The sequence below is a fragment of the Aythya ferina genome, assembly GCF_964211825.1.
Source record: "Aythya ferina genome assembly, chromosome: 3".
NCBI classification, from domain to species: Eukaryota; Metazoa; Chordata; class Aves; order Anseriformes; family Anatidae; genus Aythya; species Aythya ferina.
Genome location: NC_140298.1, coordinates 20,636,563 through 20,661,066, shown reverse-complemented (window position 1 = coordinate 20,661,066; position 24,504 = coordinate 20,636,563). Strand labels below are relative to the sequence as shown.

Below are 24,504 nucleotides of genomic sequence, written 5' to 3'. Positions count from 1 at the left end.
TAACCATAAGACAATTCTCCTTAACTGTGTCCACACAAGGTCTTTCACAAGGCCTGAGGTCTGCCCACACATTCTCCACAGAGAGTCTTTAAGCCTGAAGAGGTTCTGATGTGCTGTGACTGTTCCAGCACTTAGGCCGATGTGTACAGGAATTCATCTAAGCTTTTGCTTTACAGGCATGCTCCCCACAGAGCAAGCCTCTTTGCTTTCTAAAATAGCCTCAAGTCTGCTTCTACAATGTACAGTCACCAATAAGACAACATGAGAAGCAGGGATCCCAGCACAGCAGCTTTTTAATTTTTTTCCCAAGTGATTGTGAGAATTTGAGCAAAGGCAAATAACAATTAAAATCAATTAATATTTATACTATGGCTCAAATCTACACTTTTATGATTTGGCAATAATCAAATTAAAAAAAAAAAAAAAAAGGCAAAAAAATATCTTTACTTCCAGTATACTGGAGGAAAAAAAGCAGTTCAACAAACCATATTTAGAACACAATGATCAATTAATTTTGAATATAGGTGAAGAGATAAATTAAACTGTTATAAAACCAGAGTACTTCCGGTTCATTCAAAGAAGTTAGAATTCATAACTGTGTAAATGAGAACAGATTTTGGCACAACATACACTGGCCAAAAATTAAAGAGAATAATGACTGAAATATATGCATATTTTTGACAATAGAAGGGATCCTACAGTCAAATAAATAATTCAATTACTGCCATAAACTTCTTACAAATAAAAGAAAAGGAAATGAATGTTTTACCACATACAGTTTTTATCTTTACCTGACAATCTCATTATTCACAGAAACGGCTTCCAGGTATTTCTTCAGTGCATAATAATTATGGATATATTTTCGGACATAATATCCACGCCATCTTTTCTGAATCTACAGGAAATAAAAACTTGTTTAGTATATTTCAAATAGAAAGTTCCATGCATATTAAATGTCTGTAGTATTTCCCAAAGAATAGCATGTCTTTAAAAGTGATATCAAGTAGATGTGCCACTACATTTCAGTGAAGAAAATGTGGGTGGGATGTAACATATTGTAGCTAAATGGTATTATGAATTTAATATTAAATGTCAAAATTAAAAAATAATATCAAATTTTAAACCACAGTTTTTGCTTGAGTATAGCAATGAAAAAAAGAGTCTGCTGCTGCCAGAATGGTAAAAAATAAAAATAAAAAAATAAAGAAGTGATACCTATTTTCTAAGGTACAGAATACATTCCTTATTCAATCATCCACTTCAATAATATCTTCTGTGACACCCCCTGCTATGTGCTCTGGATATGATCTAAACTGAATGGAAGCCTCCCAGTAACTCAGTGAATAAGGCTTTCTGAAAACATCATTTACAAATTGCAATTGTTTCATCTCACATGTAAGATGATGTGTGTCTCTTTGTTACACATTAGTTATAATCTTCTACACACAATACTATTCCTCCTGCCAAACAGGAGGAACTGGAAAAGGAATCCTTTTTATCTGTAGCAAGTCCAGAGATTATAGCAAGAACAGAAACTATATGGTGTCCTCCACAAAAAAAGGATTCAGTCTGATGCATTATAAAATGCTTTATCTTTCCTTACCTCTTATTCCAAAGTAGCATGGTATAAAAGAGGCAGAAAGAGCACAATGTATATGTTTGAAGAGCATCATATTGTGTTTGAATTGGGAAGAAGGCAAGGAAAAAAAGCTGCCCCTTGCCCAAACTTCTAATCAGCCTTTGCACTCAGCAACTGCATAGCCTGTATCTTTGAGTCCTGGGAGTGCTCTTAAGTAACAGGCAAAATTGTCTCCTTCCAGTTCCATTGCAGTCCAATTCTGTACCAGTAACTATGATAACTGACAAAAGTTGTATCAATTTTGCAACTGCTGCAATTTCCTGAGCTGAAAACAGTAACATAGTGGAGCTGCCTATATGAAGTCTAAGGGTTGCATTCTTTCAAACTCTGGTATTCTCTGGTACCATTTTTCAATCACAGAAGCCAAAACTATTGTTTAAAGTAAAAACTGGCACTTAATCTAAACTGATGATACCTGGTGGTACAATTGTGATTATCTCTTTATCTAAGATTTAATAAGCATCACAGAAAAGCTTTCAGTAAGTCTTTGAGTGATATGTTGCCAAGAAAGTAAAATGATCCACTAAAGCTATGAGGAATAATAGGATATTTACTTTTAGTGTTAGCACACCTTTCTATTTCCCTTTTTTGCATCACCATTTATTTCTTGTCTTCTCAAACACGACTCAAAACTAACACAAAAAGTTGCTATTTCCTTTTACCTATGTGTCACTTATTTGCTTTTAATGAAAAAGGTTTGTACTCTGGACATTGTTACAATATGAATAAATAATAGTTATGTGAGCAGTTGAACATGGGAGAAAGAAAGGTTAATGCTAGACATGCTCCTTTTCACAAGGTGGTAGTAAATTTCAGTCTTTGCAACTCCCTTTCTCATACACAAGTGCATCAGGTTAAAAAGGGATATAGAAAGAGGAAAGAATGAGTATGCCTTCAGAGATCTGGGATTAAGCAAAATCCTTTGCATGTGAATAAGGATCTTAGCTTTGTTTCTCTGTTTGGCTTCAATATTTCTCAACAAGAGCAACTTGGCTCCTATATAGCTGTGTGCTCATTAATGCAGGATTATGGTCCCTTTGAAACTCTTTCTGACGGTCTTCACCTTACAGATATAAGTATAGAACTAGATATTTGTGGGTTAAAGGATCAAAACTCAAACTGAAAGACAAAGGGTAAAATTGTATAAAGCTATAATTACCTCCAATGGGCTCAGTGTACCAATTAAATGCCACATTCTACCTTTATTTACACCACTTTCTGTCCAGAATGACCTCACTGACTTCAACTGAATGAAACATAAGTAAGAAAAACTGCATTATGTCTCAAATTATTTTATGCTAGATTTCAGCTTCACTAATTACTTGTGTCAGAGATTAGAAGACTGAAGACTAATCTCTTTGGAAAAGAGCATTTTACACAAAGATCCTGATGATGTTCTTATTTGCAATGTGAAAGTTCTAAATGTTTGCTTTTATAACAAAGTATAATGTGTTATTACAATATTTCTTTTTAATTCCAAGGTGAATGTTTTAAAAATTCTTAGGAAAAAAAGAGACAATGTGTATGCCCTTCAAAGTAATTAGCAAGTTTCAACAGTGATTGGTACAAAACAATTATTGTCATTGATCAGCACTGAACAGATAATTTTAAACAAAGTCATTGTGTGCTCAGCAGATTACAGCTTGTTAACGGGCAAGTTCTAAATGACCTCTTAAGCTAGTCAAATCAATGATGCATATTCCTCATTAAGTAACATCAAAATGTAAGTGGTCTTATAAATAATGTTTATTTTAAGCACTAAAACAAATGGCAAAACCTTGATATATCAAAAGCCATCTGCTCGTGGAAATATTTTTTTCCCTGGGATTACTTTTGCAGCTGAAAATTTATAATACCTTAAATCTTTTAGGAGAGAGAATAATTTTGCAAACTAGTACTCAAAAGTAAAATTGATCGAAACAAGTTCTCTCTTTTAATTTACAAAGGTGAAATTGATAGTTATGGTTACAACTAAATGCAATACAGGGAGACAGAGTTGTAGACTAACTGCAAAACTATGAGCATGTGCACACCCTCAATAATATTTCTAATATCAAAATCAAAAGGGCCTATCTAATCAGTGACTAGCAACTGGAATAAACAGTTCAATAATAAGGCAAAACTAAGTGGTCAAATAAAAAAAAAAAAAAAAAAAAAAAACCACTGTTATTTTTCTATTTTCAGAATACTGAAGTGAATCAAGTTCACAATGTGTGAATGAAAAGCACTGTTGGCTTAGGAAACGTAAATTCTGGCCATACATCTTCCATGCACAAAGCCAATGGGCCTCAATCACTACTGACCTGCACCTTGGTTAGTTCTTCAGTAACCAGATAATGACAAAAAAACAATTTAGTGTTTCAGAATGGTAGCATTTAAAATCTGTTCTGCAGATATGGCTGCATAAGATTTAGATAGAGGAGAATTGGATTCTGACATTTGCGACTAAATAAAGGTCTGTTCTCTTGTTTTCTACTGATTTAAATTTCCATTAAAGAAAAGGACGACTGAAAAAATGGTACTTTGAAGATTTATATCACCTAATGATTCAACATTACATTTCCATTACAAATGAATGGGAACACATTCAATTTCTTTCAAAAATGAAAGACCAAATGCAAAACTCCATTTGATTAGAATACATAATTACCTTTGAAATTTGGTCTTCAAGTGCCTTCTAAAAGTACACAGCCAACTTTTGAGAGATGGCTTGCATCTCATGTTTTCCCACTGATTTCAACTGTATGAGTATACAATATTTATCCCCTGTGGAATACTTTCAAACCAGCTAACAAAGTAATAAACTAAAGCAATTGTGCATTTCTGAGCAATTTGATCACCTTCCCCTTTCATTTTTCTAACATACTCTAAATGTAAGATTCTCTTTTGTGTCTTTGAAAAAAACAGAAACTAGTCATAAACCTGATGAGAACCTAATGACACATCTCTTGACTCTGAGTTATCTGGGAGAGAGAGACCACAAAATTAAATTTCATTCTGGGCATCTTCCTACTTCACAGGAATCTCCCTGGCTTACTCTCCATCCTCACCACATCTCTACATTTGGTACAATTCAAAATGTAAGATGCCTAACCTAAAGAAATACAAGCCACTAAAGTAAAGCAGTTCTTTTTCACAAAACAAAAGAATTAAGGAAGGTAAAAAGATTTTATCTCAAGGATTATCTAATGTCCTTACCTTGTTTGTTTTCTTTATTTGCTTAAGTACAGTAACAAAGTTCAGGAAAAAAATAAATATTCTAATTTTAGTTTAAGATATTTTGCAGTTTTCTCCACAACAAACTTAATTTGCTGTATATTTATTAAAGTTCCAGAACTGCTTACAGTCTTCTTCATCTAGCAAAAATCACTTGTAATGTTGTCAATGAGATCAGTGCAGTTCCAAATCTATTTAAGCAATGAACTTGTCCTGTGTGGTGTAACTCTTTTGAGATTCAATACTTCATTTTTAATGTACTAACAAAAAGATATGTACCACTACTTCAGTGAACACTGAAGTCCTATAGTTTGTCAGAATATTAGATATATGTCTATATTTGTATGAATACTCCCAGATAGAATGTTTGTTTTATCATTATAGTATATGGTAAGGTACAATGAACATTTAAATGGGGCAAGCCACACACAAATGCCTTAAATTCAGCTACAGTTTTCAAATACATCCCAGACTACTGAGTGTAACTTTAATTTTTAACTATGTACTATTTCCCGCTGTTGCCATCAGCATATCAATCAAGTGTATATTATTCTGGTTTGCTCATTTTATTAAAAGCAAATTCGGATCACAATTGACTTTTCATTTGTTTAACAAGTGAAGAAATATTTACCCTGACAGCCATTTCATTGTAGAAATTCATCTTCATAATAAAATATGCTGTCTGTGAATCAAGGAAAAAAAAAAAAAAAGATGGCATATATTTCAGTTACACAAAGACAGTGCTCCTATTTTTACATATAAAAGATAAGAATCTTTATACATAATACATAATAAGAGTTCTAGGCTTAGAGAGAATAAAATCAAACTTTGTATTGAAGAGATAGGCTTCCTAATACATAATGCAGGCTTAACCAGAAAAATCTATGGTAGTCAAACTAGGAGCTAATGGAGATATATGATCATAAAATGCTCTCCGCTGAGTTTGATAATCAATGGTGCTCTACTGAGAGTAGAATAACAAAGCAGAAATATTCACAAGTGCTGGTGACACATAGTATTGTATGATTTATTCACTGGGGTTCTTTTAGCCAAAACTCACAGAAACATAAAAGGAATTCATATTTCAAGACGTCTGGTTTAATGAAAAATTCAAAGAAATGCTGTCTTCAGTCGAAATCGTTCAAGGATACGGATGCAGTGATGGAGCAAAATTGTGCCTTCCAACCATCTGTACTAAATGTTATGTACTTAGCTGCCTCCTGAGTAATCCTTGGGAATTTTGTTTCATTTAATATTCATTTCAACATCATAAAATCATAAATACAATGATACCATGTTATAGTGAATCCCCTGATATAGAAAACATTTTCTGAAGTCCTGGTTTCTTTCCAATAAAGTAGAATTCCTCTCATAGTGAACGAATCCCCTATTATACTAAGCAATCACTTGGCAGCATAGGTTATTTTAATGGATACATCACTTTAAACTAAGCTTTCACATCTGTTCCGCCCTCTAATTACAAATGCAAAATGAACATAATTCACAATTGTATCATAAAAAGTAAAATATAAGTACTTTGAATGCAAGAGTATGTCCTTTATTTAGAACAACATGCAGCTTTTATGTGTTTCTCATGTTTTAGACACAAATCAAAGGCAAAAGTGCTTTCCCCTGATATAGTGATTTTCTCCCCCATGGCAAACAGGAATTCACTATAAAAGGGTTTCACTGTAATTAGTGTTATTTGAATTGCCTAGTCTGATCCAAAGCAAATTGTCTGTGGAGAGCAGCAGGACTGGATTATTTATCAACAGTCTGGGCAATTAAGAAACAGTTGGCTGCAATATGTTATTTACAAATGAACACAATGATGCTACTTCATTTTAAATTCTCTTTCTTCATTACATTAAGCAAGGCATAATTCCTGCAGTTTAATTAAGGTACATTTTAAATGCTCACTTTAATATTGTACCAATCTACTAATAACAGATACAGGAGAAAAGATATTCACTATTTGAAAGAAAAATGCAGGACTGCTAAATTAAAAAAAAGAAAAAAAAAGTTTTACTTATATATATATACACACATACACAAGTGCACTTTATATATACCCATATATATATATACATACATATATATGTAAGAGGGAATCTCAGTAACAAAGGTATGAATTAGAATAAATAGTGGACTCTATCTTCACTTTTCTCAGCTTAAATGTTTTCTAAGTGATGCTAACTGTAGATATTTGAATGAAATAATGGTTTCCAGGTCTAGGTATGTGCTTAAACAGTTCAATTAAATTGATGTAATTTTGCTTTGAAGCTCATCTTTTCTTTCTTTGGAAGAGAATGCAAGAGTTTCAGCACCACCAAATAGATCCATTACATTTTTAATGGAGATTTCTAAGCTTTAAAACGATCGCTATATTTGTGCCCATCAGTGATTAAATTAAACAATTTCATGCTTTTTTGTTTATTCTTCTCATATTTGAAGGCCGTGACCACTTTGATCTGAATTCACCCTAATTCACTGAAGACCCTAACTGGGAGGACTATTGTCATTATGTTCTTCATGTCATCATTACCGAAACAGGGAGATCACTTTTCCACAGCACTTGGTGAAGTACTGAAGGGCTCTGCAAATGCATCTCTCTATGCTATTTACAGAGATAGTCAATGGCAACTAGGCTCCTAACTGACATACCCCATTTAGGTGTGACAAATCTGGGCCTTATGCTACCACTACTTAACAAGGTCACACATAACAGAATGGGAATTATACATTCCTGCTTTTATTCAACACTGCTCTAAATCACAATTCAGTCAAATGGAGAATTTCTCTTACCACTTTGTCTTACAACTTTACCCTCGGACACAGCCAAAGTCTGTGTTGCCGTCTAGGTTTGTTTGCAAATGGATTTGCCCTCTGTTTTCTAATCTTGATTATCATGCCCTAAACTCTGTTACCACAAGTGATGGACAATGTGTTCATTCCTGTTCACAAAAGCATAGGCATAATTTAATGCTTAATTCAAGTCTGCGTTTATGAGCTTTCCTAGTAAACAAAAAATTATTTTCTAAACTGGGTCCCTATTGTCCAGAAGACATGTCTCATATCCACTTTTCTCATGTTTAAGTGGAATTTATTGGATTTCAACTTGTGTCCGTTGCCTGTCATCATTTCACTGGGTGCCAGTTCCAAGGTCACATTGCAGGCTGAATCTCTGGGAAGAATTATCTCACCATCCCATTCACACTCACAACCACCCCACCACTTCCAAACTATGTAGTGCTTGTATCTGTCTCTGATGTTTATATATGTCTCCCCACTAGTTTACTTTAATGGCTATGATTCCAGAATATATTTGAATCTTTTTTGTATAAACTGCTGGGAACTTAATCTACTTTGTCATTTTCTTACTATTTAAAAACACATTTGGGGACAACTTACAAATGTGTCCTGATCGTGATTAGTGTTTTCTTTGTATTTAAACAGATAATACAAGGTAACATTTCAAAGGAGAAATAGAAATTTGATTGAAAGTAGATTTAAAGAAGGAATGAACATGTGGTCTAAGTCAACAGGCACTTTTTTTTTTTTATAGAGCAAATATGCATTTGCCTAATTTCTATTGAACTGGGAATTTAAAATTGGTTACTGAGTTGAAGCTAAACTATTTAAGATGATTTCAAACTATGCGCCATAAAAAACTCACTTTTTACAAATGCATATCCCTCCAAAGTGAGCTGAAAATATGCCCATCATGAATACCAACTTCATATACCAATGAAATGTTAGAATTCTATTTGCCTTAGCAGGTGATTTCTTGTCTTTGAGAAGCATTAAAACAAGGAACACTGACATACAGTTTGATTCATGTTCTGGTGTTTGCCTGGTTTTAAAATTCATCCTTTCCTGCAGATATTACAAGACTTTCAGAACCCACTACTACCAATGTAACTAAGGCATTAAAAAACCTACAGGGACTCAGTTTTTAATTTTAGTTTGGTATCATTATTAGGAATCGAACTTTTTTACCAAAGCATCTATAATTAGAATACAGAAAGGCACGTAACTCTGGTCATATAAGCACTATAAATAGTGGGATTATATGACTTAATATATTTTAAAAATCAACAGAAGCGGCACTAGAGGAGTTACAAATTAAATACTAGTAGTGATGCACATATGGACAGCCAATCTGATGAGCCTCAGCCTTTGTTATTTTCCGCATCAGTACCACTCACATTTCACAATTTTGAATATAATCATTAAAATGATTTATTATCAAGTAATCATGGGTATTTTGTGCATATGCTTTGCCTTGTTTGCTGGCAGCAGATACCAATCCAGTTATTATCATGAGAAAAATTTAAAGTGACCAAATAGTTTTCTATTTAACAAAAAGAAAACATAAAAAAAAATCTGTCATGTCAAGTGTATTACTGCATTTCATCATCAGGAGTCATTACAAGTGTTATTAGCAAGAGTTCAACACATATTAATGAATCTTTTAACTTAAAAGCTCCATTAGTCTTCTGAGAAGATTTTAGTTTCATTTTAAAATTTTCCAAATTTCACCCAGTTCATTAAAAAATTAAATTCACCCAGTCATTGAGTGTATAAAGATAGGGATGAATATAGGGAATGAACTTGAACTTTGTATCTAAATCTAATCTGAGAACATACAATATCGAGTACAGTAGTCAAAAGGGACAAAAAGATGCCTTTTTATCTGCTACTTGTATGGCTTTCAGGTTGGATTCCAATCAGGCTATGCTACTTAGTCCTCTCTAAAGAGACAACAAGCACAAAATGAAGATTTTGATGGAAAATATGTTTTTCTATGTTGATTGTACAGTTCATAAGCTTGCTGACAGATTCTGTTTAAAGGTCTGGCTAATACTAGATAAGTGCCAGTATCCAGAATCCGGATGGATTTGTGGTAGGATTTAGAATGTGTTTTAAGTGGGTTTACCCAATATTTTGTTATATGTTATTCCACAGAACTTCAGAGTTGTCAAGGGCTTGTCAGTAATGTCTATTTGAATAACAGCACAAATACCAGACTTTATTACATAAAGTCTTTCTTCTTTTTCTTTTCAGAAATATATTTTAAGAATGGAAAGCTAAGGAGTTTTCATGATGCTAGTTACCTTGGCTGGGTTATTATAGGGAATGTTAATTGGAAAGACTGTCTTCAAATGTAATGGGCAGATTTAAGAAAAGAGTAAAAAAGAATAAAGAAATAATAAAGACAAGACATAAAACACCTTCCATATCATAGATACATTGAGAGGTGGGACTTCTGTGAGTGACCTTTGAAGTTCCAAACCCTTGCTCAAAGCAGAGTTGATTAGAGTAAATTGTGCAGGTCTTCGTTCAGTTAGGCTTTGAGTATTTCCAAAGACAGAGACTCCATAGACATGGCTTGCACTCTCTGGACAATTCATTCCAGTATTAGACCACCCTCACAGTTAATCAAGCCTTATTTTTAAGTGGAATTTTATTTTTTCCAATTTGTGCCCACTGCTTTTCATGGTGATACCACAGGTTGGCCCTCTGGGAAGAATTAGCTTGCCATCTCACTTACAGGCTCACTCAGAACTCTGCAATGGACAGTAGGCATGGTAGTGATGTATTCATTTTGTATCTTATCTAGGCATGACTGTTTTTACAATCTTATTACATAAAAATAAGTCTCTGAAGTGACATCTTTTTGTTTAAAATATGAAAATGATTATTATTAACAATGAAATTAGCATTTCAACATGGCTGCACGGATGCTTTATTTTCATTAACAAATTTTAACATTATCATATCTCTCTTTTTCTAAAGAAGGTTTTCTAGATTAAACTAAATTTCCTTAAACTCAGAGACAATATTCAGTTAAGTCCCCCCTATTTGTTGTTGTTGTTGTTGTTGTTTTAAAACAGTCTTTTAAAACAACAACAAGCAAACAAACCTATCTAATCCAACTATTCAGCTATCTAACTTGTACTCAAAAATAAGAGCATTTTAGAAGATGGACTGAAAACCACAGCTTGGAAGGATGATTCATAATTAAGCCAGGTAAACTGGAAGAGCTAAAACTTTTAATTAGGTTACTGATAGATTGGGGTAGGGGGGTGGTGGTAATAGATAAACTTTCAGGCACACAAGTCCTTAGGCTCAAAAACATAGGAGGTATGGACTTTAGCCCATTATGGCTCAGGTTTTTTCCTTTTGCTTGACCTGTTTGTTTTGACTAAGAACAGCTGTTTAACAAAATTCATCATGAATAAATGACTATCAGGTAAAAAATATTGTAAAATATTAACATAAATTGATAAATTAGTGAAGCTAACTACATGTTAAGAACTTGATTGGTTTATGTTAAAGACAAATTAGCTCTTTCTTAATCTCCTAAACCTGTTAACAAAGCTTTTAGCCAGTATGCTATCATATACTTTTGCTATCTTCAACTCTGTCAAGGGAATTAGATTGACTGTGATCTGCTGTGTGCCTTAAGGCAAACCTCAAATACTTCAAGGTTCATTAAGTAAGAAATTTAAACCACTAAAACATAGAACAGCAGTATGTACAGTCATGGGCTTATTTTATTTTCAGAATTAAAAGTTCTGCTAGTGGGAAAAAAAAAATCTTGAAAAGCTCCAATCCTGCAATTAGCATCATGCAGGCAGGCTTCTGCATGAGCAGATCTTATTGCTGGTTTGGGAACAAATACTCCAGAGCTGCCAATGCTTCAGCACTAACTTAACTTGACCACCATGAGTGGGTTTACTGAAGTTAATGGCACTTTTCACGATAATAACAGTTAAGCACATGTTTGTGTATATCAAGGATCAAAGTTTCAGTTTTTTAATTTCAAAGCAAATGAATGAATTACTTCATACTTATTCTATAAATATGTAAACAAGATTTTAAAACTAGTTTTCTACCTTCACTATTTTTCGGAAGTATCTTCTGCTTTGAAAACCTCTCCACCGCTTCTGTATACAAATCACCATTTTGTTCAGATGTCTAAAATGAAATATATTAAAAAGAGATAGTTTTGAAACATTAAAATGCAACTGTAAATACATAATTTTCTATTATTAAAAATAATGTATACTGTATTATCCATACTTGGACACAGGATATAATATCCTGCATTACCCATATCCAAGTTGGATGGGGCCTTGAGCAGCCTGGTATACGCGGAGGTGTCCCTGCCCATGGCAGGGGGGTTGGAATTAGATGATCTTTAAGGCCCCTTCCAACCCAAACCATTCCGTGATGCTATAATTTTATGATACTTGAAACAGAAGGTCACAGCAAACATACTTCACACCTACAGATGTGTATATATGCTTGTATATATATATGCACACATACACACTTCTGACCTAATATTTATACACATACATTGTTGTTGGAAAAACTTTCTTCTATATTATTAAAAAAAGATTTATGGAATAGCTGTAAGAATGTGATTTACAAGATAGATGATTTTAGGAACTCTTTTAAGCAATTTATCTGACCAATTCAAAATCCATATGGGGAAGAATTCATACCACCTAACTATGAACATCTAATTTAGAAGCCTTGTAGTACAGCAAGAGTCACTCAGTGGAGGCAGGCCTTTCCAGCAGGTGATTAAAAGCAGCCAAATGTGAGGGTAATTCAGAACACTCGCAAATGACTGTATTGAAATTGTGCTCCTAAATCCATCCATCTTTGGAAAGAGAACATTCATCTTTGGAAAGAGGACTGTGAGCAGGAGCACTGTACACGGTGGCAGAGAAAATCATCTTCTACACTCAGTGATTTACTTTTTCTTATATGCTCCTTATGACTATGTTGTTCTTCGTATGTTACAAAAGTCAGGTATGTCGTTAATAAATATAGATATGTGTTTGGAAGAGCAAAGTTCATATCAAATAGATTGGCAAAGACACTTGGGATTTCACTTTCTTCTACAGCATGCTGTTGTTACTCATGTGCTGGAAACAGAAGGGCATTCCTTAGTCTTCTCTGTCTTTGTAGGGGCTTTTGACATGGATAGCATAGCTGATATTCCTTGGAGGGCTAAAATACCATATTTGTTTGCCTTCTGAACACATGCATGTGATGGCTGCATCCTGTGACAACACACTTGAAGCAGCAATGGACAATGGATTACCAGTGTTTCTTTTTCAAACAAGTGCACATGTAGTCTGTACCCATTGGTCTTTCAGTGATTAATGTTTTTTAGCCTAATAATTCATTAGGCTCAATACAATATATCTGGGTGATACAGAATGGCTTGTGACAAGCATGAGGTCAAACTAGAAGATACAACAATCCTTATCCTTCACAGTCTTAAGTTTAATGAAGATAAGGAAATTCAAGGAAATGAGTTTGACCAATTGGGCTTATGACCAAAAATGAAGAAGGGTCTTCTGGGTGGAGGGACCAACTACACTGCTTCCAAAAATATGTTGTATATGGCAATTTAAAGAAAGAGTGATTGTTTTTTTTTTTCTTTGTTTTGTAAGTGGAGAAAAATATGTAAAGAAAGATCTTTAAATACGACTTGTTCAAGCTGAGCTGTGGAAGTTAATTTTCTACAGCAAGAATCCTGTTACCATACACTTACTAGGCAATTTTTGTCTAAGGTCCACAGTAAGAGAGATAAGAAAAGTCTATGTAAACAGCTTAACTGAAGAACGTTATTTTCTCCATGTCAGCATCTCTCAGACAATACTGTCTATTAGTATCTATTAGCATAGCGTTGGTGGGACTGCCAATTATATTCTAAGAGTTTGACTTATGAAGTGGTATCAAAATAAGTACTTGTTTTCTCATTGAAGTTATTCATGGATAATAAGAGAGTGTCAAAGGTGCCCTGCCGTGTATTCCTCATAAATAGACAGGGGAGGGTCAGGCTGGGGGGGTAGGAAAAGGTTCTTCGCCTAGAGGGTGGTCAGGCACTGAAACAGGCTCCCTGGGGAAGATGTCACGGCACTGAGCCTGGCAGAGTTCAGGAAGCATTTGGACAATGCTCACAGACATAGGGTTTGATTTCTGGGGGTCCTGTTTGGAGCCAGGAGTGAGGCACAGTAATTCTTATGGGTCCCTTCCAACTTGGGATATTTTATGATTCTATATTGAAGACGGACTGTTTCTTTGCTACTTATTAGCTGCTTACTAGCATCTTGCCATTTTAATTGCATATAGCTATGAAAATCAAAAATAATTGTTTTTTACAGTGGCCCAGCATATGCTTCATTCAATTTAAAAGCAGAATAAATGATAGACTGTTTTTTTTTGTTGGTTTTTTTTTTCAAAATTTTCTCATTTTATTAAAATCAAATAATACCATGAGAAATTTTGGAACTAAATTCAAGTACAAAATACAGATTAAAATAAGCCTAATATACTACCTCAGATAGGCTCGGACTCTGCATCCTCGAAACCAGCTCTGAATTTTGACAGCAGCTTTGTACTTTATTTTTCTGTCTTCATCTACACATCTGAAAACATGAAAAGTAGTAGTTACAGTAATCATAGAAAATATAAAAAGTAGTAATACCTATCAGCATGATAATTTAGTACCAAAACAGAAAAAAAAAGTCCTTTTAAAATATTTCTTACTGTTGAAGCTTGTGATGTTTTTCCCTGGATTTTTCACCTACAGTTAAAATTTTAATTCTATGAAGTTTAATAATATTGCATAACAATATAATTTAGGTTAGTTGTATAGTGTGAATATAAAAAAGTTAAGTCCCCTACAGAGGACTGGAGACTTGATAGCCTGTAATCAATTTTAAAAATTTAAAAATGAGTACAGAAAGAAGGACTAAAAAAGATTGCTAAATAAATATTAAATTTATAAACTTTATTGGGATTAGACAGTAATGGAAAAATGCAACAGATTGCTTCAGAACAATACATGAATGAACCCAAACCATGCTACCTACTACTACAGAACTAAAATATTTTTTAAAAGATATGAAAACTAAATATGACTGTAAGCTACTGCAACACTAAGGTATCGCAACCTACAGGTGATATAATGTTTGGAAGAGTGTAATTCTTATTCCCATACAATACTGAATACGCATGTCAGCAAATTATGTTCTTCTGTTGTAGGTGAAAAATCTGGATAATTCTTTAATTAGGTCTGATTTATAACAAAAACTCGACAGCTATGTATAAAATTGGATATCCCTGGGAATATTAAGTAACTTAACTACAGTCAATATTATCATAATAAATATCAATTCAATCAATAAGAAGTGTTTATTAAGGGTAAGAACTAGTTTTAAAACATTGTTTTACAAACAACACTTTTATTTTTATATTACTTGAAGAGTAATATTCTTCATCAGTATATCAAAATATCTGGTATATCAGAAGGGAATTTAAAGAAGATAAATATGGAAAAGAGGAAGAGATGAATGAAGAAAAGTGAGAGACGAATGTAAGGGGAAAATACAAGTTAGAACAATGAAAGCATATGAAAGAAATTAGATGTAGAAATTTGCAAATTTCAGAAGGCCTGGAATGGCAGAATATGGAATCTAAATGTGGCTTAAAAGGAAGAAGAAGCCAGGAATTAGAAACAAATGTTATTAGTAATTTGGAGAGATTCCAAAGCGATAATCATGGGGATCTTTTACACAGAATTATAGTAGTCAGTGCAACAGTTAATTGAGTCTTGACAGGACTTTGTGCACCGGGAATTCAAAGACATGGATTTTGGAGATAATGTAAAAATGAAACTGGCAGATTATTGGTGTGTGCTGCAGGCAGGCAAGGAGGGAACAAAATGAACCAAAAGAATTAGAAAACATGCTGAGATTGCATGATCGATTAATACAGATGCCAGAAGAACTGATGAAGTAGAAATGATGCAGAGAAAGATAAAGAATTTGTTTTTAAGTTACATGAAAAGAAAGGTTATCTATAAAGAGATACTAGTAAGGCAGCTGAAGATGCAAGATAGATGGAGATGGAGAATTAATGACTTCAAGGAAATCTTCAAGAACTATTAGTTGCCAAAGACTGGTGTTGAATGAGGAAGTACAAAGTAAAGGCACACGCAGAAGCAGAGAAAGAAGCACAAGTGAAAGGACCTCATCCTCATCAAGTTAGAAAGTAATTCTGTGAGATAGTCTTGCTTGTCTTCTTTCCATGGCTATTAGGAGAACGGTAATTGTGACAAAGCAAAAAGGCACATAAGGAAAACTGTGAATCTAAACGAGACTAATGAAGAGATTTTTCAGAGAATTAAAGAAGAAATCATGACTATGATGAGTTTCAGTGCCAAGGGGTAGAAACCAGCTATGAGATCATCTCTAGCTTTATTTATTTGTTGTTTGTTTGTTAGTTTTTCCAAATGTCAGAGTCAAGTTTATGAACTTAAAATTTTATCTTAATATTTTATATTTTTTATATTTTTATCCTATTTTTTGTTAGCAACATGTTTACCAAATAGTTAAATTTCTTGCGCCTGCCACAGAATAACAATTAGGCTACTATTAATTAGTTTTCTTATCTAGCTAATATTAGTGAGTTCTTGCTGTTGTTTCAACATTAACTGCCTTGGAAAACACTAACAAAAGCAATTTTTATCTGATAAATTATTATTATCTTCATTATATCTCATGAAAAACTAAACACCAATTTAATACCAGAGATCAAGAAGCGTTAGCTCGGCTGCTATTATAGCAGCTGGTGCAGCATGTGCCTCCACATCACGTTACAGAAGCACCCATTTTTCTCATCATCTGACATGCATCAGACATGTTCCAGAACCTAGAAACTGTGGAAAAGAGATCTTCTTTTTTACACAGGACCACAAAACAAGTCAATATTAAAGCTGACATGTATACTAGAGGGCTTTCTTGCTATTTTCTTGTCTAGCTTCCTAGACTTCATAGGAAGCAGCCACTTCCAGAAATGAGTTTGATGAAAAACATATGAGCATATTTGAAAAACAATATGAACATATTTGGCCCTGGCCAAGCAGCCACAATCACAGCCTGGAAATAAATGTGGGACTGGCCTACTCAGAGGTGGTAGCTCCCAAACCAGTCCTATCCATTGGGCACTGGCCAATAGCCATGGTCTGCTTCTGGAAGAGCAGAAGCCCAGCTGAGACGTTAGAAGTCCTTAAACTTTTACTTAAGTGGATCAAGAACAGACTTATGTTTCTTGCAATATAATTCCACAAGCACTTACAGCTGGCCTTGCCAGAAAAAGAAGTGGTTTGGGGCTTAAGTCGTTGAAGGCAATATCTGCCATTCTGATCAGAATGCATAGTTGTCATACAGTTTGAATTAAGCTTTCAGAGTTCCAAATACTTCTCAAAGACTTAAAAAAAATAAAAAAATAGTTATGATCAACATCTAGCATATAGATGTTACAGCATATAAAAGTAGGCTCCTGGAAAAATAAGTGAATATACTAACAGGTCTTGTATATTCTAATGCTTCTGCTGAGAAATTGCAGCCTCAAGGTGCAGACTTAAGGCCTCTTTGTGTTGTACTGTAAATGGGTAAGTCCTCCCCTAGAAAGGTACTTTCCCTAAAAGGACAGACAGTTTAGAAGACCCCATGCTCTGAGACTAATGCAATTCTGTGTAAAGAATGACAGGAACATTATTAAGATCAGAAGAAGAACCATGTTAAATCGATCACTGGTCTAACCACAATCAAGAGGCAGGACATTACAGTCATCAGCCTGTCCTGATCTTTAATGGAACAGATGTAAAGTCGTGAAACAGCAAATGCATTCTGAAAGATAAAGATGGTTTTCCAATTTGGGATTTACTTTATGGCACTTCAATTACTGTGCTCCCCCTGCAGCAGTAATTGCTAGCAAGAGTACTTAGTTCTCACCAGAGTCACTTTAAGTCAAGCTGCTCTGGACGTTCTGTATGCTCTTGATGTTATACTAAGTTCTGCTTTTAGGTCTTGATAGATAGGCAAAGAAAGAAAGAGTTTTGTTTTGTCTTAAAATTTGCTTGGTACACATGGAAATCCTTCAGGCTTTACCACTGAAGGTAGCTGCAAACAGTGCAACTCATACAAACAAACAAACAAGTACTTTGCCATCTATATTCTTCTACACTGTCTGATACTTTATAACAAGTTAGGTCTTTTGGGGGATCCAGTATTTCACTGCAGAATATTGGCTTTAAAGAGTAAAGTGGTTTTTAAATATATCACATATTTTTGTATGAATACTATCCAACTACTTGTGAATGATGAGTGAGTTCACAGATTACCCTTACTCATGCTCATAGCATCCCAAATTTGACAACTGTAACTGATGTATTACTTTATATAGAATAGTTCTGCAACTGAAACTAAAGTTGTTCTTTCATTTTGCACAAAATACTTCAAAGACCACTGCAAAATTGACACACTTCAATACCCAAAGTCTATTTTTTAAATTTAAAAGGGGCCCATCAAAATCTCTAAACAAGATATTGTGATATGTTTCATGGTTTTACTCACAGCTTTGCTGAAAAAGTTCAAGATTTTCACCCTAATGAACAAATATCAGATTACTGATCAGGCCTTTAGTTGCTCAGATGGAATGCTCTCATGTAAATTCTCAGCTGAAAAGCTCTGAATTTCAAGAAGCTGATGGATTATAGCCTATTCTTAAAAGGAAACAATTCATTTTTGGCAAGCTGTGCCAAAAAACAAATCCCCAAACATCCAGCATGCTGCCCTCCAATGGATTTCGACGTCTGGCTCAGCCTGCTCTTTATAACCTGAAGTATGTGAAATACAAGTATAGTCTGCTGTAACTGATGCTCATTTAGTGAACTACTGTGTGTACAGCCATGAGAGTATGAGCTAAAGTTCAGCAAAAGAATGGGAATGCTCTATATGCAGGCAGGACTTGACCTCTCAACTTTTAGCAATGTTAGAGCCGTGTTAGTCATGCTAACATTGTTGTAATTGGTTTCTAAAATGACACATTAAACAGTGAAGAAAAACCAGAAGTATCCTGGATATGATTTTTTTTTTCTGTTTGAGTATTAATGTTATATGCACACTAGCAGCAACAATACATTTGAATAATAGGGTTTACAGTACAGGTGCATGAAATATTAAGAGCTCTCAAAATATCTTATTTCCTAAAATCTGACATGTGAAAAGTTGCCACCTTCATGGTCAGAAAACCCCGCAATGCAAAATGGCCCCTCCACAAAGGGGACACTAGCGGGGGGATCCTGTCAGCGTGCTGCTCTGTAGGTGGAGATGTGGGTAGGACAAGCATCTCTTTCTTCTCCTGGCATAAAAAAAAAAAATAATCTTTCACTTGGCAGAAAAAGACTAAACGTATCTCAGGTACTAGAAACACAAGCTGTACAGTCTGCTTTACAGAGCTCAACTTGAAGCAGTGCGGATCAGAGCCACCAGCTCTCTCAGCGACGGGGGGATTCTCTGTCAATCTAAATAAATAAGTAAGTAAATAAATAAATAAATAAGCAGACAGCGGACAAGCCCAGGCCGGGGAGGTGTATGGGACCACCGCAGGCTCCAGCCCCTGGCTTTGCGGGCGCCCCTTTGCCCTCAAAAAGAGCCGGGGGGCCGGAGGGGGGAGGCTGCGAAGCCACCTATTTTTGGCGGAGCGCCGCCATCTCGCAGCCGGGCCCTCCGGGTACCTGTTCCTGCGGAAACACTCCTCCCGCAGCGCCGGCAGCCGGGCCCGCAGCCGGGCCAGGGCGGCCATGCTGCCCCCGCTGCCTCCGCCTGCCCGACGCCGCCGCCGCCATGGCAACGGGCCGTACCACCCCGCGCCGCCCGCGGGTAGACCAGGCCGCCCTCGGCCCGGCCCGGCGCCGTGCGGGGAGCGGAGCCGGCAGCGGCAGCCCCGCGGGGAGGGACCGAGGGGACGGCGGGGGGCGGTAAGCGAGGAGGGGGCGCGGTGCTGCCGGCGAGGAGCCGGGGAATGGGAGAGATGGTGGCGGCCGCCTTCCTGCCGGGGCCCGAGCCGCTTCCGGGCCCTCCCGGCGGGGGCCTGCGGAGCAGCGCGGCCGCCTCCTGCCCCCGGCCCGGTGTGTGCGGAGCGGCGCAGCCTCCCCGGGGAGCGGCCGGGGGAGGGAGGCGCCGGGTTCATGTTGCGGGGCGCCGAGCACAGCCCGACCCCAGCTCAGGCGGCGAGGACGAGCTGGTGAGGGCGGGCCGGGGGGCGCCGGCCCCGCGGAGGGCCCCGGGGCAACGCCTGGGAGCCGGGGAGGGGGCGAGGTGCGGGGAGGCGGGAGGGTCCCCGCTCCTTGCTGCTGGCCTGAAGAAGGGGGGCTGCAGGGCTGAGGGGGGCTGCAGGAGAAAGGGGCTTGGGAGGGGGGCTTTATTTTCGGGGAGGGGGTGTGCAGGGCCTGGACATGCCCCTTGCACGCCTGCTAGGCTCCCCAGCAGCAGGGGGAGGAAGGATTATCCCCGCGCTGCTGGAAGAGGATGGCGGGCACGCAAACGAAAGCTGGTGGCACGGGGGAGTTTTATTTCTTGCGTTGTGGCAGACCTGTCAAAGGCCCGGGCGCTTTGGTGGAGGTTGTGGAAACGGCCGGTGAGGTGTGGCTGCCGTCCTGAGGCTGCTCGGTCGCGAACCGAGCATCAACAAGTGTGGCTGCAGCCGATGAGCAAGGAAAGCTTAGCCAGTGCTGCTGCGGTGTAATTCACACGTCAGCTGTTGTGTGTAAGCCCAGATGTTAGCATAGTGACTCTAAAGGGTGTATCGCTTTCTTCATGGGACTGTGGAAACTGGGTAACAGAAGAGAGCAATGTGGGTTTTATTAATACGCCATGGAGGCGTAAAGGCTGTAGGTGAAGAGACTCGATGGAACAGAGCTGAAAAACCAATTGTTGTTTCCTTCAAAACTTGCTGTTTTTAATTTCCTACGTGAAGTTTTCAGTATCTTGTGGTATGTTAGGTACCAGTTGGTGTGTGTAACTTTGTTTCACTTTAACTAATGGGAGTGGAGAGGAGTTAGGTACTTCTTTTATTTTGTTTTTCTTGAATATTGATGATAGTTTGAGGCCTGGGTTGAGGCTTTGCCACTTTTTCTAGAGGGAGCGTTATGTATACAGTCACCTGCAGGTAGGGTTGCCAGTTCTTCAACAGGTTTTATTTTATAGGTCACTTTGCTTCTTACATGGCAACAGGAAAAAAGAGGAAGAAAGAGGCTTAGTTCTTAATTTTCTTACAGAACGAACTTCTTCCTCCTACATTTCAGCTGATACCACCACTTTGTGTGTGTGTGTGTGTGTGTTGGGGGGGGGTAGTATTTCTATGGCTTTTTAGGTTTTGATAAATGAGAAACAGTCCTAATTAGAAAGCATTTTGCATAGGTAGTATACAGTTCTAGAAATAATACACCAGCATTGGTAGGCATATGGATGTGCCCGTAAATGTAACTTCTGTTGGTTGTAGTCTGTAAATCTTCAGAGAATGAGGTATGCTCTTCTGGCAGAATTATTTTTATTTCAGTACCGAGACTGTCTATAGTAGTAACTCTAAGACGTTCATAGCTTGTATCTTCATTCTGGGAAAGTTTTCATTATAGACTTAACATGTCTTTTTTCTTTAATTATTTTGTGTCTATATATATTCATTTGGTTCCAGAGACTTTAAAAACAGTGTTCAGCAACACAAGGTACAGGAGCTTGGCATATTCTTCTGTAACTGTTATTAGACAGTTATATATAAATACACTGCCTAGAGTTATTCAGCACAATTATTGAAGCCCTATTTATTATCTATAGGATTGTTAATTTAGTAATTCTGAAATACTGCTAGAAGTCAGATGTACTTCTTCCAGGTTTATCTGGCCCTAATTTTCAGGAGGACCAGCAACATAATCAGCTGATTAAATTCCATTTTTCCTCAAATACTATTAACTTTTCCTCGTGTAGATCAAGTGCAGGGGAATTCCTAAACATGTCTAAAGGAGTTTCTTAAATGCACAGTCAGTACCAAGAATTGATGTGCAGTGTGTAACAGGAGGTATAAAATGTTGCTTGTAGTTGTGTATACATAAATGTGTAGGAGCTGTGCACCAAAAAGAGTTCATAGAAAATCCCAGCAAGTGTAGTAAGTGCACATATTTCACTGTAGGAGTATGACTTCCATAAATTTTCATTTTTTCAATCCCCCTTCTGTACTTTTAGTAGTTTGTGAAACTGATTTGTATATATACACATAACTTCCTACCAAAAAAAAAAAGTTGCTATACCTCAAAGATGAGATATAGCCTGGGATTTGGGGTTTGTTTTTCCTTTTTCAGACATAGGCATGCTTCATAGACAGTCTCCTAACTTGTCTCAAGAGTCCTTGGTTCTTGTATTTGTTCAGAATATCTTACATGAAAGTCAAAGTAATTTTCTGATGCTTAGTTCTTGTAAGTTTTTGTTTTGACTCAGGTTTTTAAAATGTTAAAGTGAAGGTTACTTTTGTATCAAGTTTCTTTGATCTGTTTCTGAAACTTACTCTGAATGTGGTGGCTCTTAGCCTTCACAGGAAGCACTGGGCCAGATCCTGAGAAGCAGAGGAGAACAGGGATTATCTGGTGCTCTCAGCTAGCTCTTCTGCCCCCCGTGACGGTTGGTGCAGGGCTGGAATGTGGTTTGCTAATTGTGTAACTCTGAAAACCTGATTGTGTTGGGGAGGACACCTAAAGACACAGATGGATGCAGACATGGAACTGCTTTGTGGCCTCCTGTCAGCGATGGCCGTTTGATGGCTGTCGAGTTTAAATAATGAAGGCTCAGCTTGTGTTTCTTATACATACCATAATCTTCTATGTAACGTGGGTTTATAAGTTATTTCCTCACCTACTGTAGTTTCTTGCTAGCTATTTAATAATTTTTACTTAGTTGTCTTGCTTTAATTTGTTTCCCCCTTTATGCATATCCCAAGAGCAGGGATAGCTCTTGGGTTTGGAATCTGTAAATTCTACTGGCCAGACAGTGAGATTTATCATCTGCTGCACCCTCCCAAAATCTCGCATCTGTTGACTCCAAAGTTTGGTCACGTTCAGCGATAAAACAGCAGAGGTCTCAAAACTATTGTTTTGAGAAAATCACTTCTGATGCGAAGAAATGGGATTCAAATTAACACCTGCCTGGGAGTAAAGGTACAGTGCGAGTACAACCAGTTTACAAGATGTTGGAGAAACAAGATTATATAAAGTCAGGATTTATAATCCTGATACTTGAGGAACTACTTGATTTTCTTTTAGCTTGTGATCAAGGTTGGTTGTGATGGCAACAAAAATCGTGGTTCTGAGGAAATTGCTTTTCTTTGGATTTGTTATTGAGGGTTACTTTTCCAAATTGGTGAAATGGATGTAATATAACTTTTGCTTTAAAAGAACTCTTTATCTGTTTAACAGAAAAATCTACAGAACCAGAAGGTAAATGTAAATGCAGCTGTCAGATGGTTTAGTAGAAGATACTACCTCTTCTTAAGAGTCCTGCAACTCTATTAGCTGTCCCATCAGTGTATTAAATATTTGTTACATGTTCAGTGAGTGGTCAGAGCTCTACATTGTTGTGTTTTAGGTGGGAAGTGAATAACAAAAAAAATATGATAGTCAACTTGCATTGAAAAATTAAGTGCCTGTTACTTCCCTCAGTAGTTTCTACACTGAATGTTAATGCTTAACACAAACTGTATTAGCCCTTTTTGGAAGAGGTGAAAGCAGTTACGTTGTTTCCTGCAACCAGTACTATTATGGTCTGCTTTGGTAAAGATAGAGAGGAAATGGGTCAGCCTTTAGTGAACTACATTAAAATTGCTTCAGATAAATGTAAAGGTCAGTGTGGGCAAACTATATTTTCTTATAGTAAAATAGAATCTTCTCCTAGTGAAGACATTACAGTTTATTGCTAGCTGTGGGCTGTTGCTGTAACAGCATTTTTATAGCCTTGTGTGAGTCATGCTAAACTACGGCTCAACTTATATTTTATGTACCACAATAGCCTGTTCCGCACTCCTTATTACAATCTGTGAAATTTCTCATCTTAGTGAATGCAGTTGATACTGGTTATGTCTTTAATACTTTTTGTCTGACTTCCATTATCACAATTATTTTTCAACCAATTTCAAACACAAGTATTTTCATTACAGTAGGCAATGATGATTGAAATATGTGCCACAGGTTTGGAATACAACCTTGACAGCTGGTTGTGATCAGGGCAGAAAGCTGCAAAACTGGACTTGTCTGACAAATAGTGCAGTAGTAGACACATGCTCCTGAATTTTGGAAACAGGTTTCAGTTTAACTCTTCTATCTGGTTGATGATGCTTCAACTACAGCATGAGAAATGAGAGATCCAATAAAACGAAACAAAAGAGATTTCTTGGGCTTTCAGGAGAAGTAAAGTTTTAATGTGAACCACTGACATGTTGAAGGTACAGTGTGGTTAAAAAGCTGAAGAATGGTGTGTTTTTTTCCCAAGCTACTACAAAGGATCTTCTAGTGTCCCAAATTGATCAATTCTCATAATCATCCATTCTAAAGTAATCGTGATATTGTCTGATCTATCCAAAATGTAATGCAGTTAAGGTACAACTGTATTATGCACAAGACCATGGCTGCAATTTGTAGGGTAAACAAGATCACTGCTCTATACAGATCTTGGTTTATATGTTGCAGCTTTGAGATCAGCGAAGAGCTGTGATATTCAATAGAAATGATA

The 24,504-nt window shown here is 36.7% G+C and overlaps 2 protein-coding genes across 2 annotated transcripts in view; one reads left to right on the top strand and one right to left on the bottom strand.

Moving 5' to 3' along the window:
- Positions 1 to 19,580, bottom strand: part of SPATA17 (spermatogenesis associated 17) — a gene marked incomplete at its 5' end in the record, with an annotated part of 95,250 nt that extends 75,670 nt beyond the window's left edge. Inside the window, 6 exon segments of the mRNA XM_084512305.1 lie at positions 792 to 895; positions 5,487 to 5,537; positions 11,758 to 11,839; positions 14,224 to 14,313; positions 19,470 to 19,543; positions 19,545 to 19,580. Coding sequence (XP_084368431.1) covers positions 792 to 895; positions 5,487 to 5,537; positions 11,758 to 11,839; positions 14,224 to 14,313; positions 19,470 to 19,543; positions 19,545 to 19,580 — 437 coding nt within the window.
- A 252-nt stretch (positions 19,581 to 19,832) lies between these two features.
- Positions 19,833 to 24,504, top strand: part of GPATCH2 (G-patch domain containing 2) — a 116,022-nt gene continuing 111,350 nt past the window's right edge. The window contains exon 1 of the mRNA XM_084516202.1: positions 19,833 to 19,978. Coding sequence (XP_084372328.1) covers positions 19,923 to 19,978 — 56 coding nt within the window. The 5' untranslated portion in view covers positions 19,833 to 19,922. The remainder of the gene's footprint in view (positions 19,979 to 24,504) is intronic.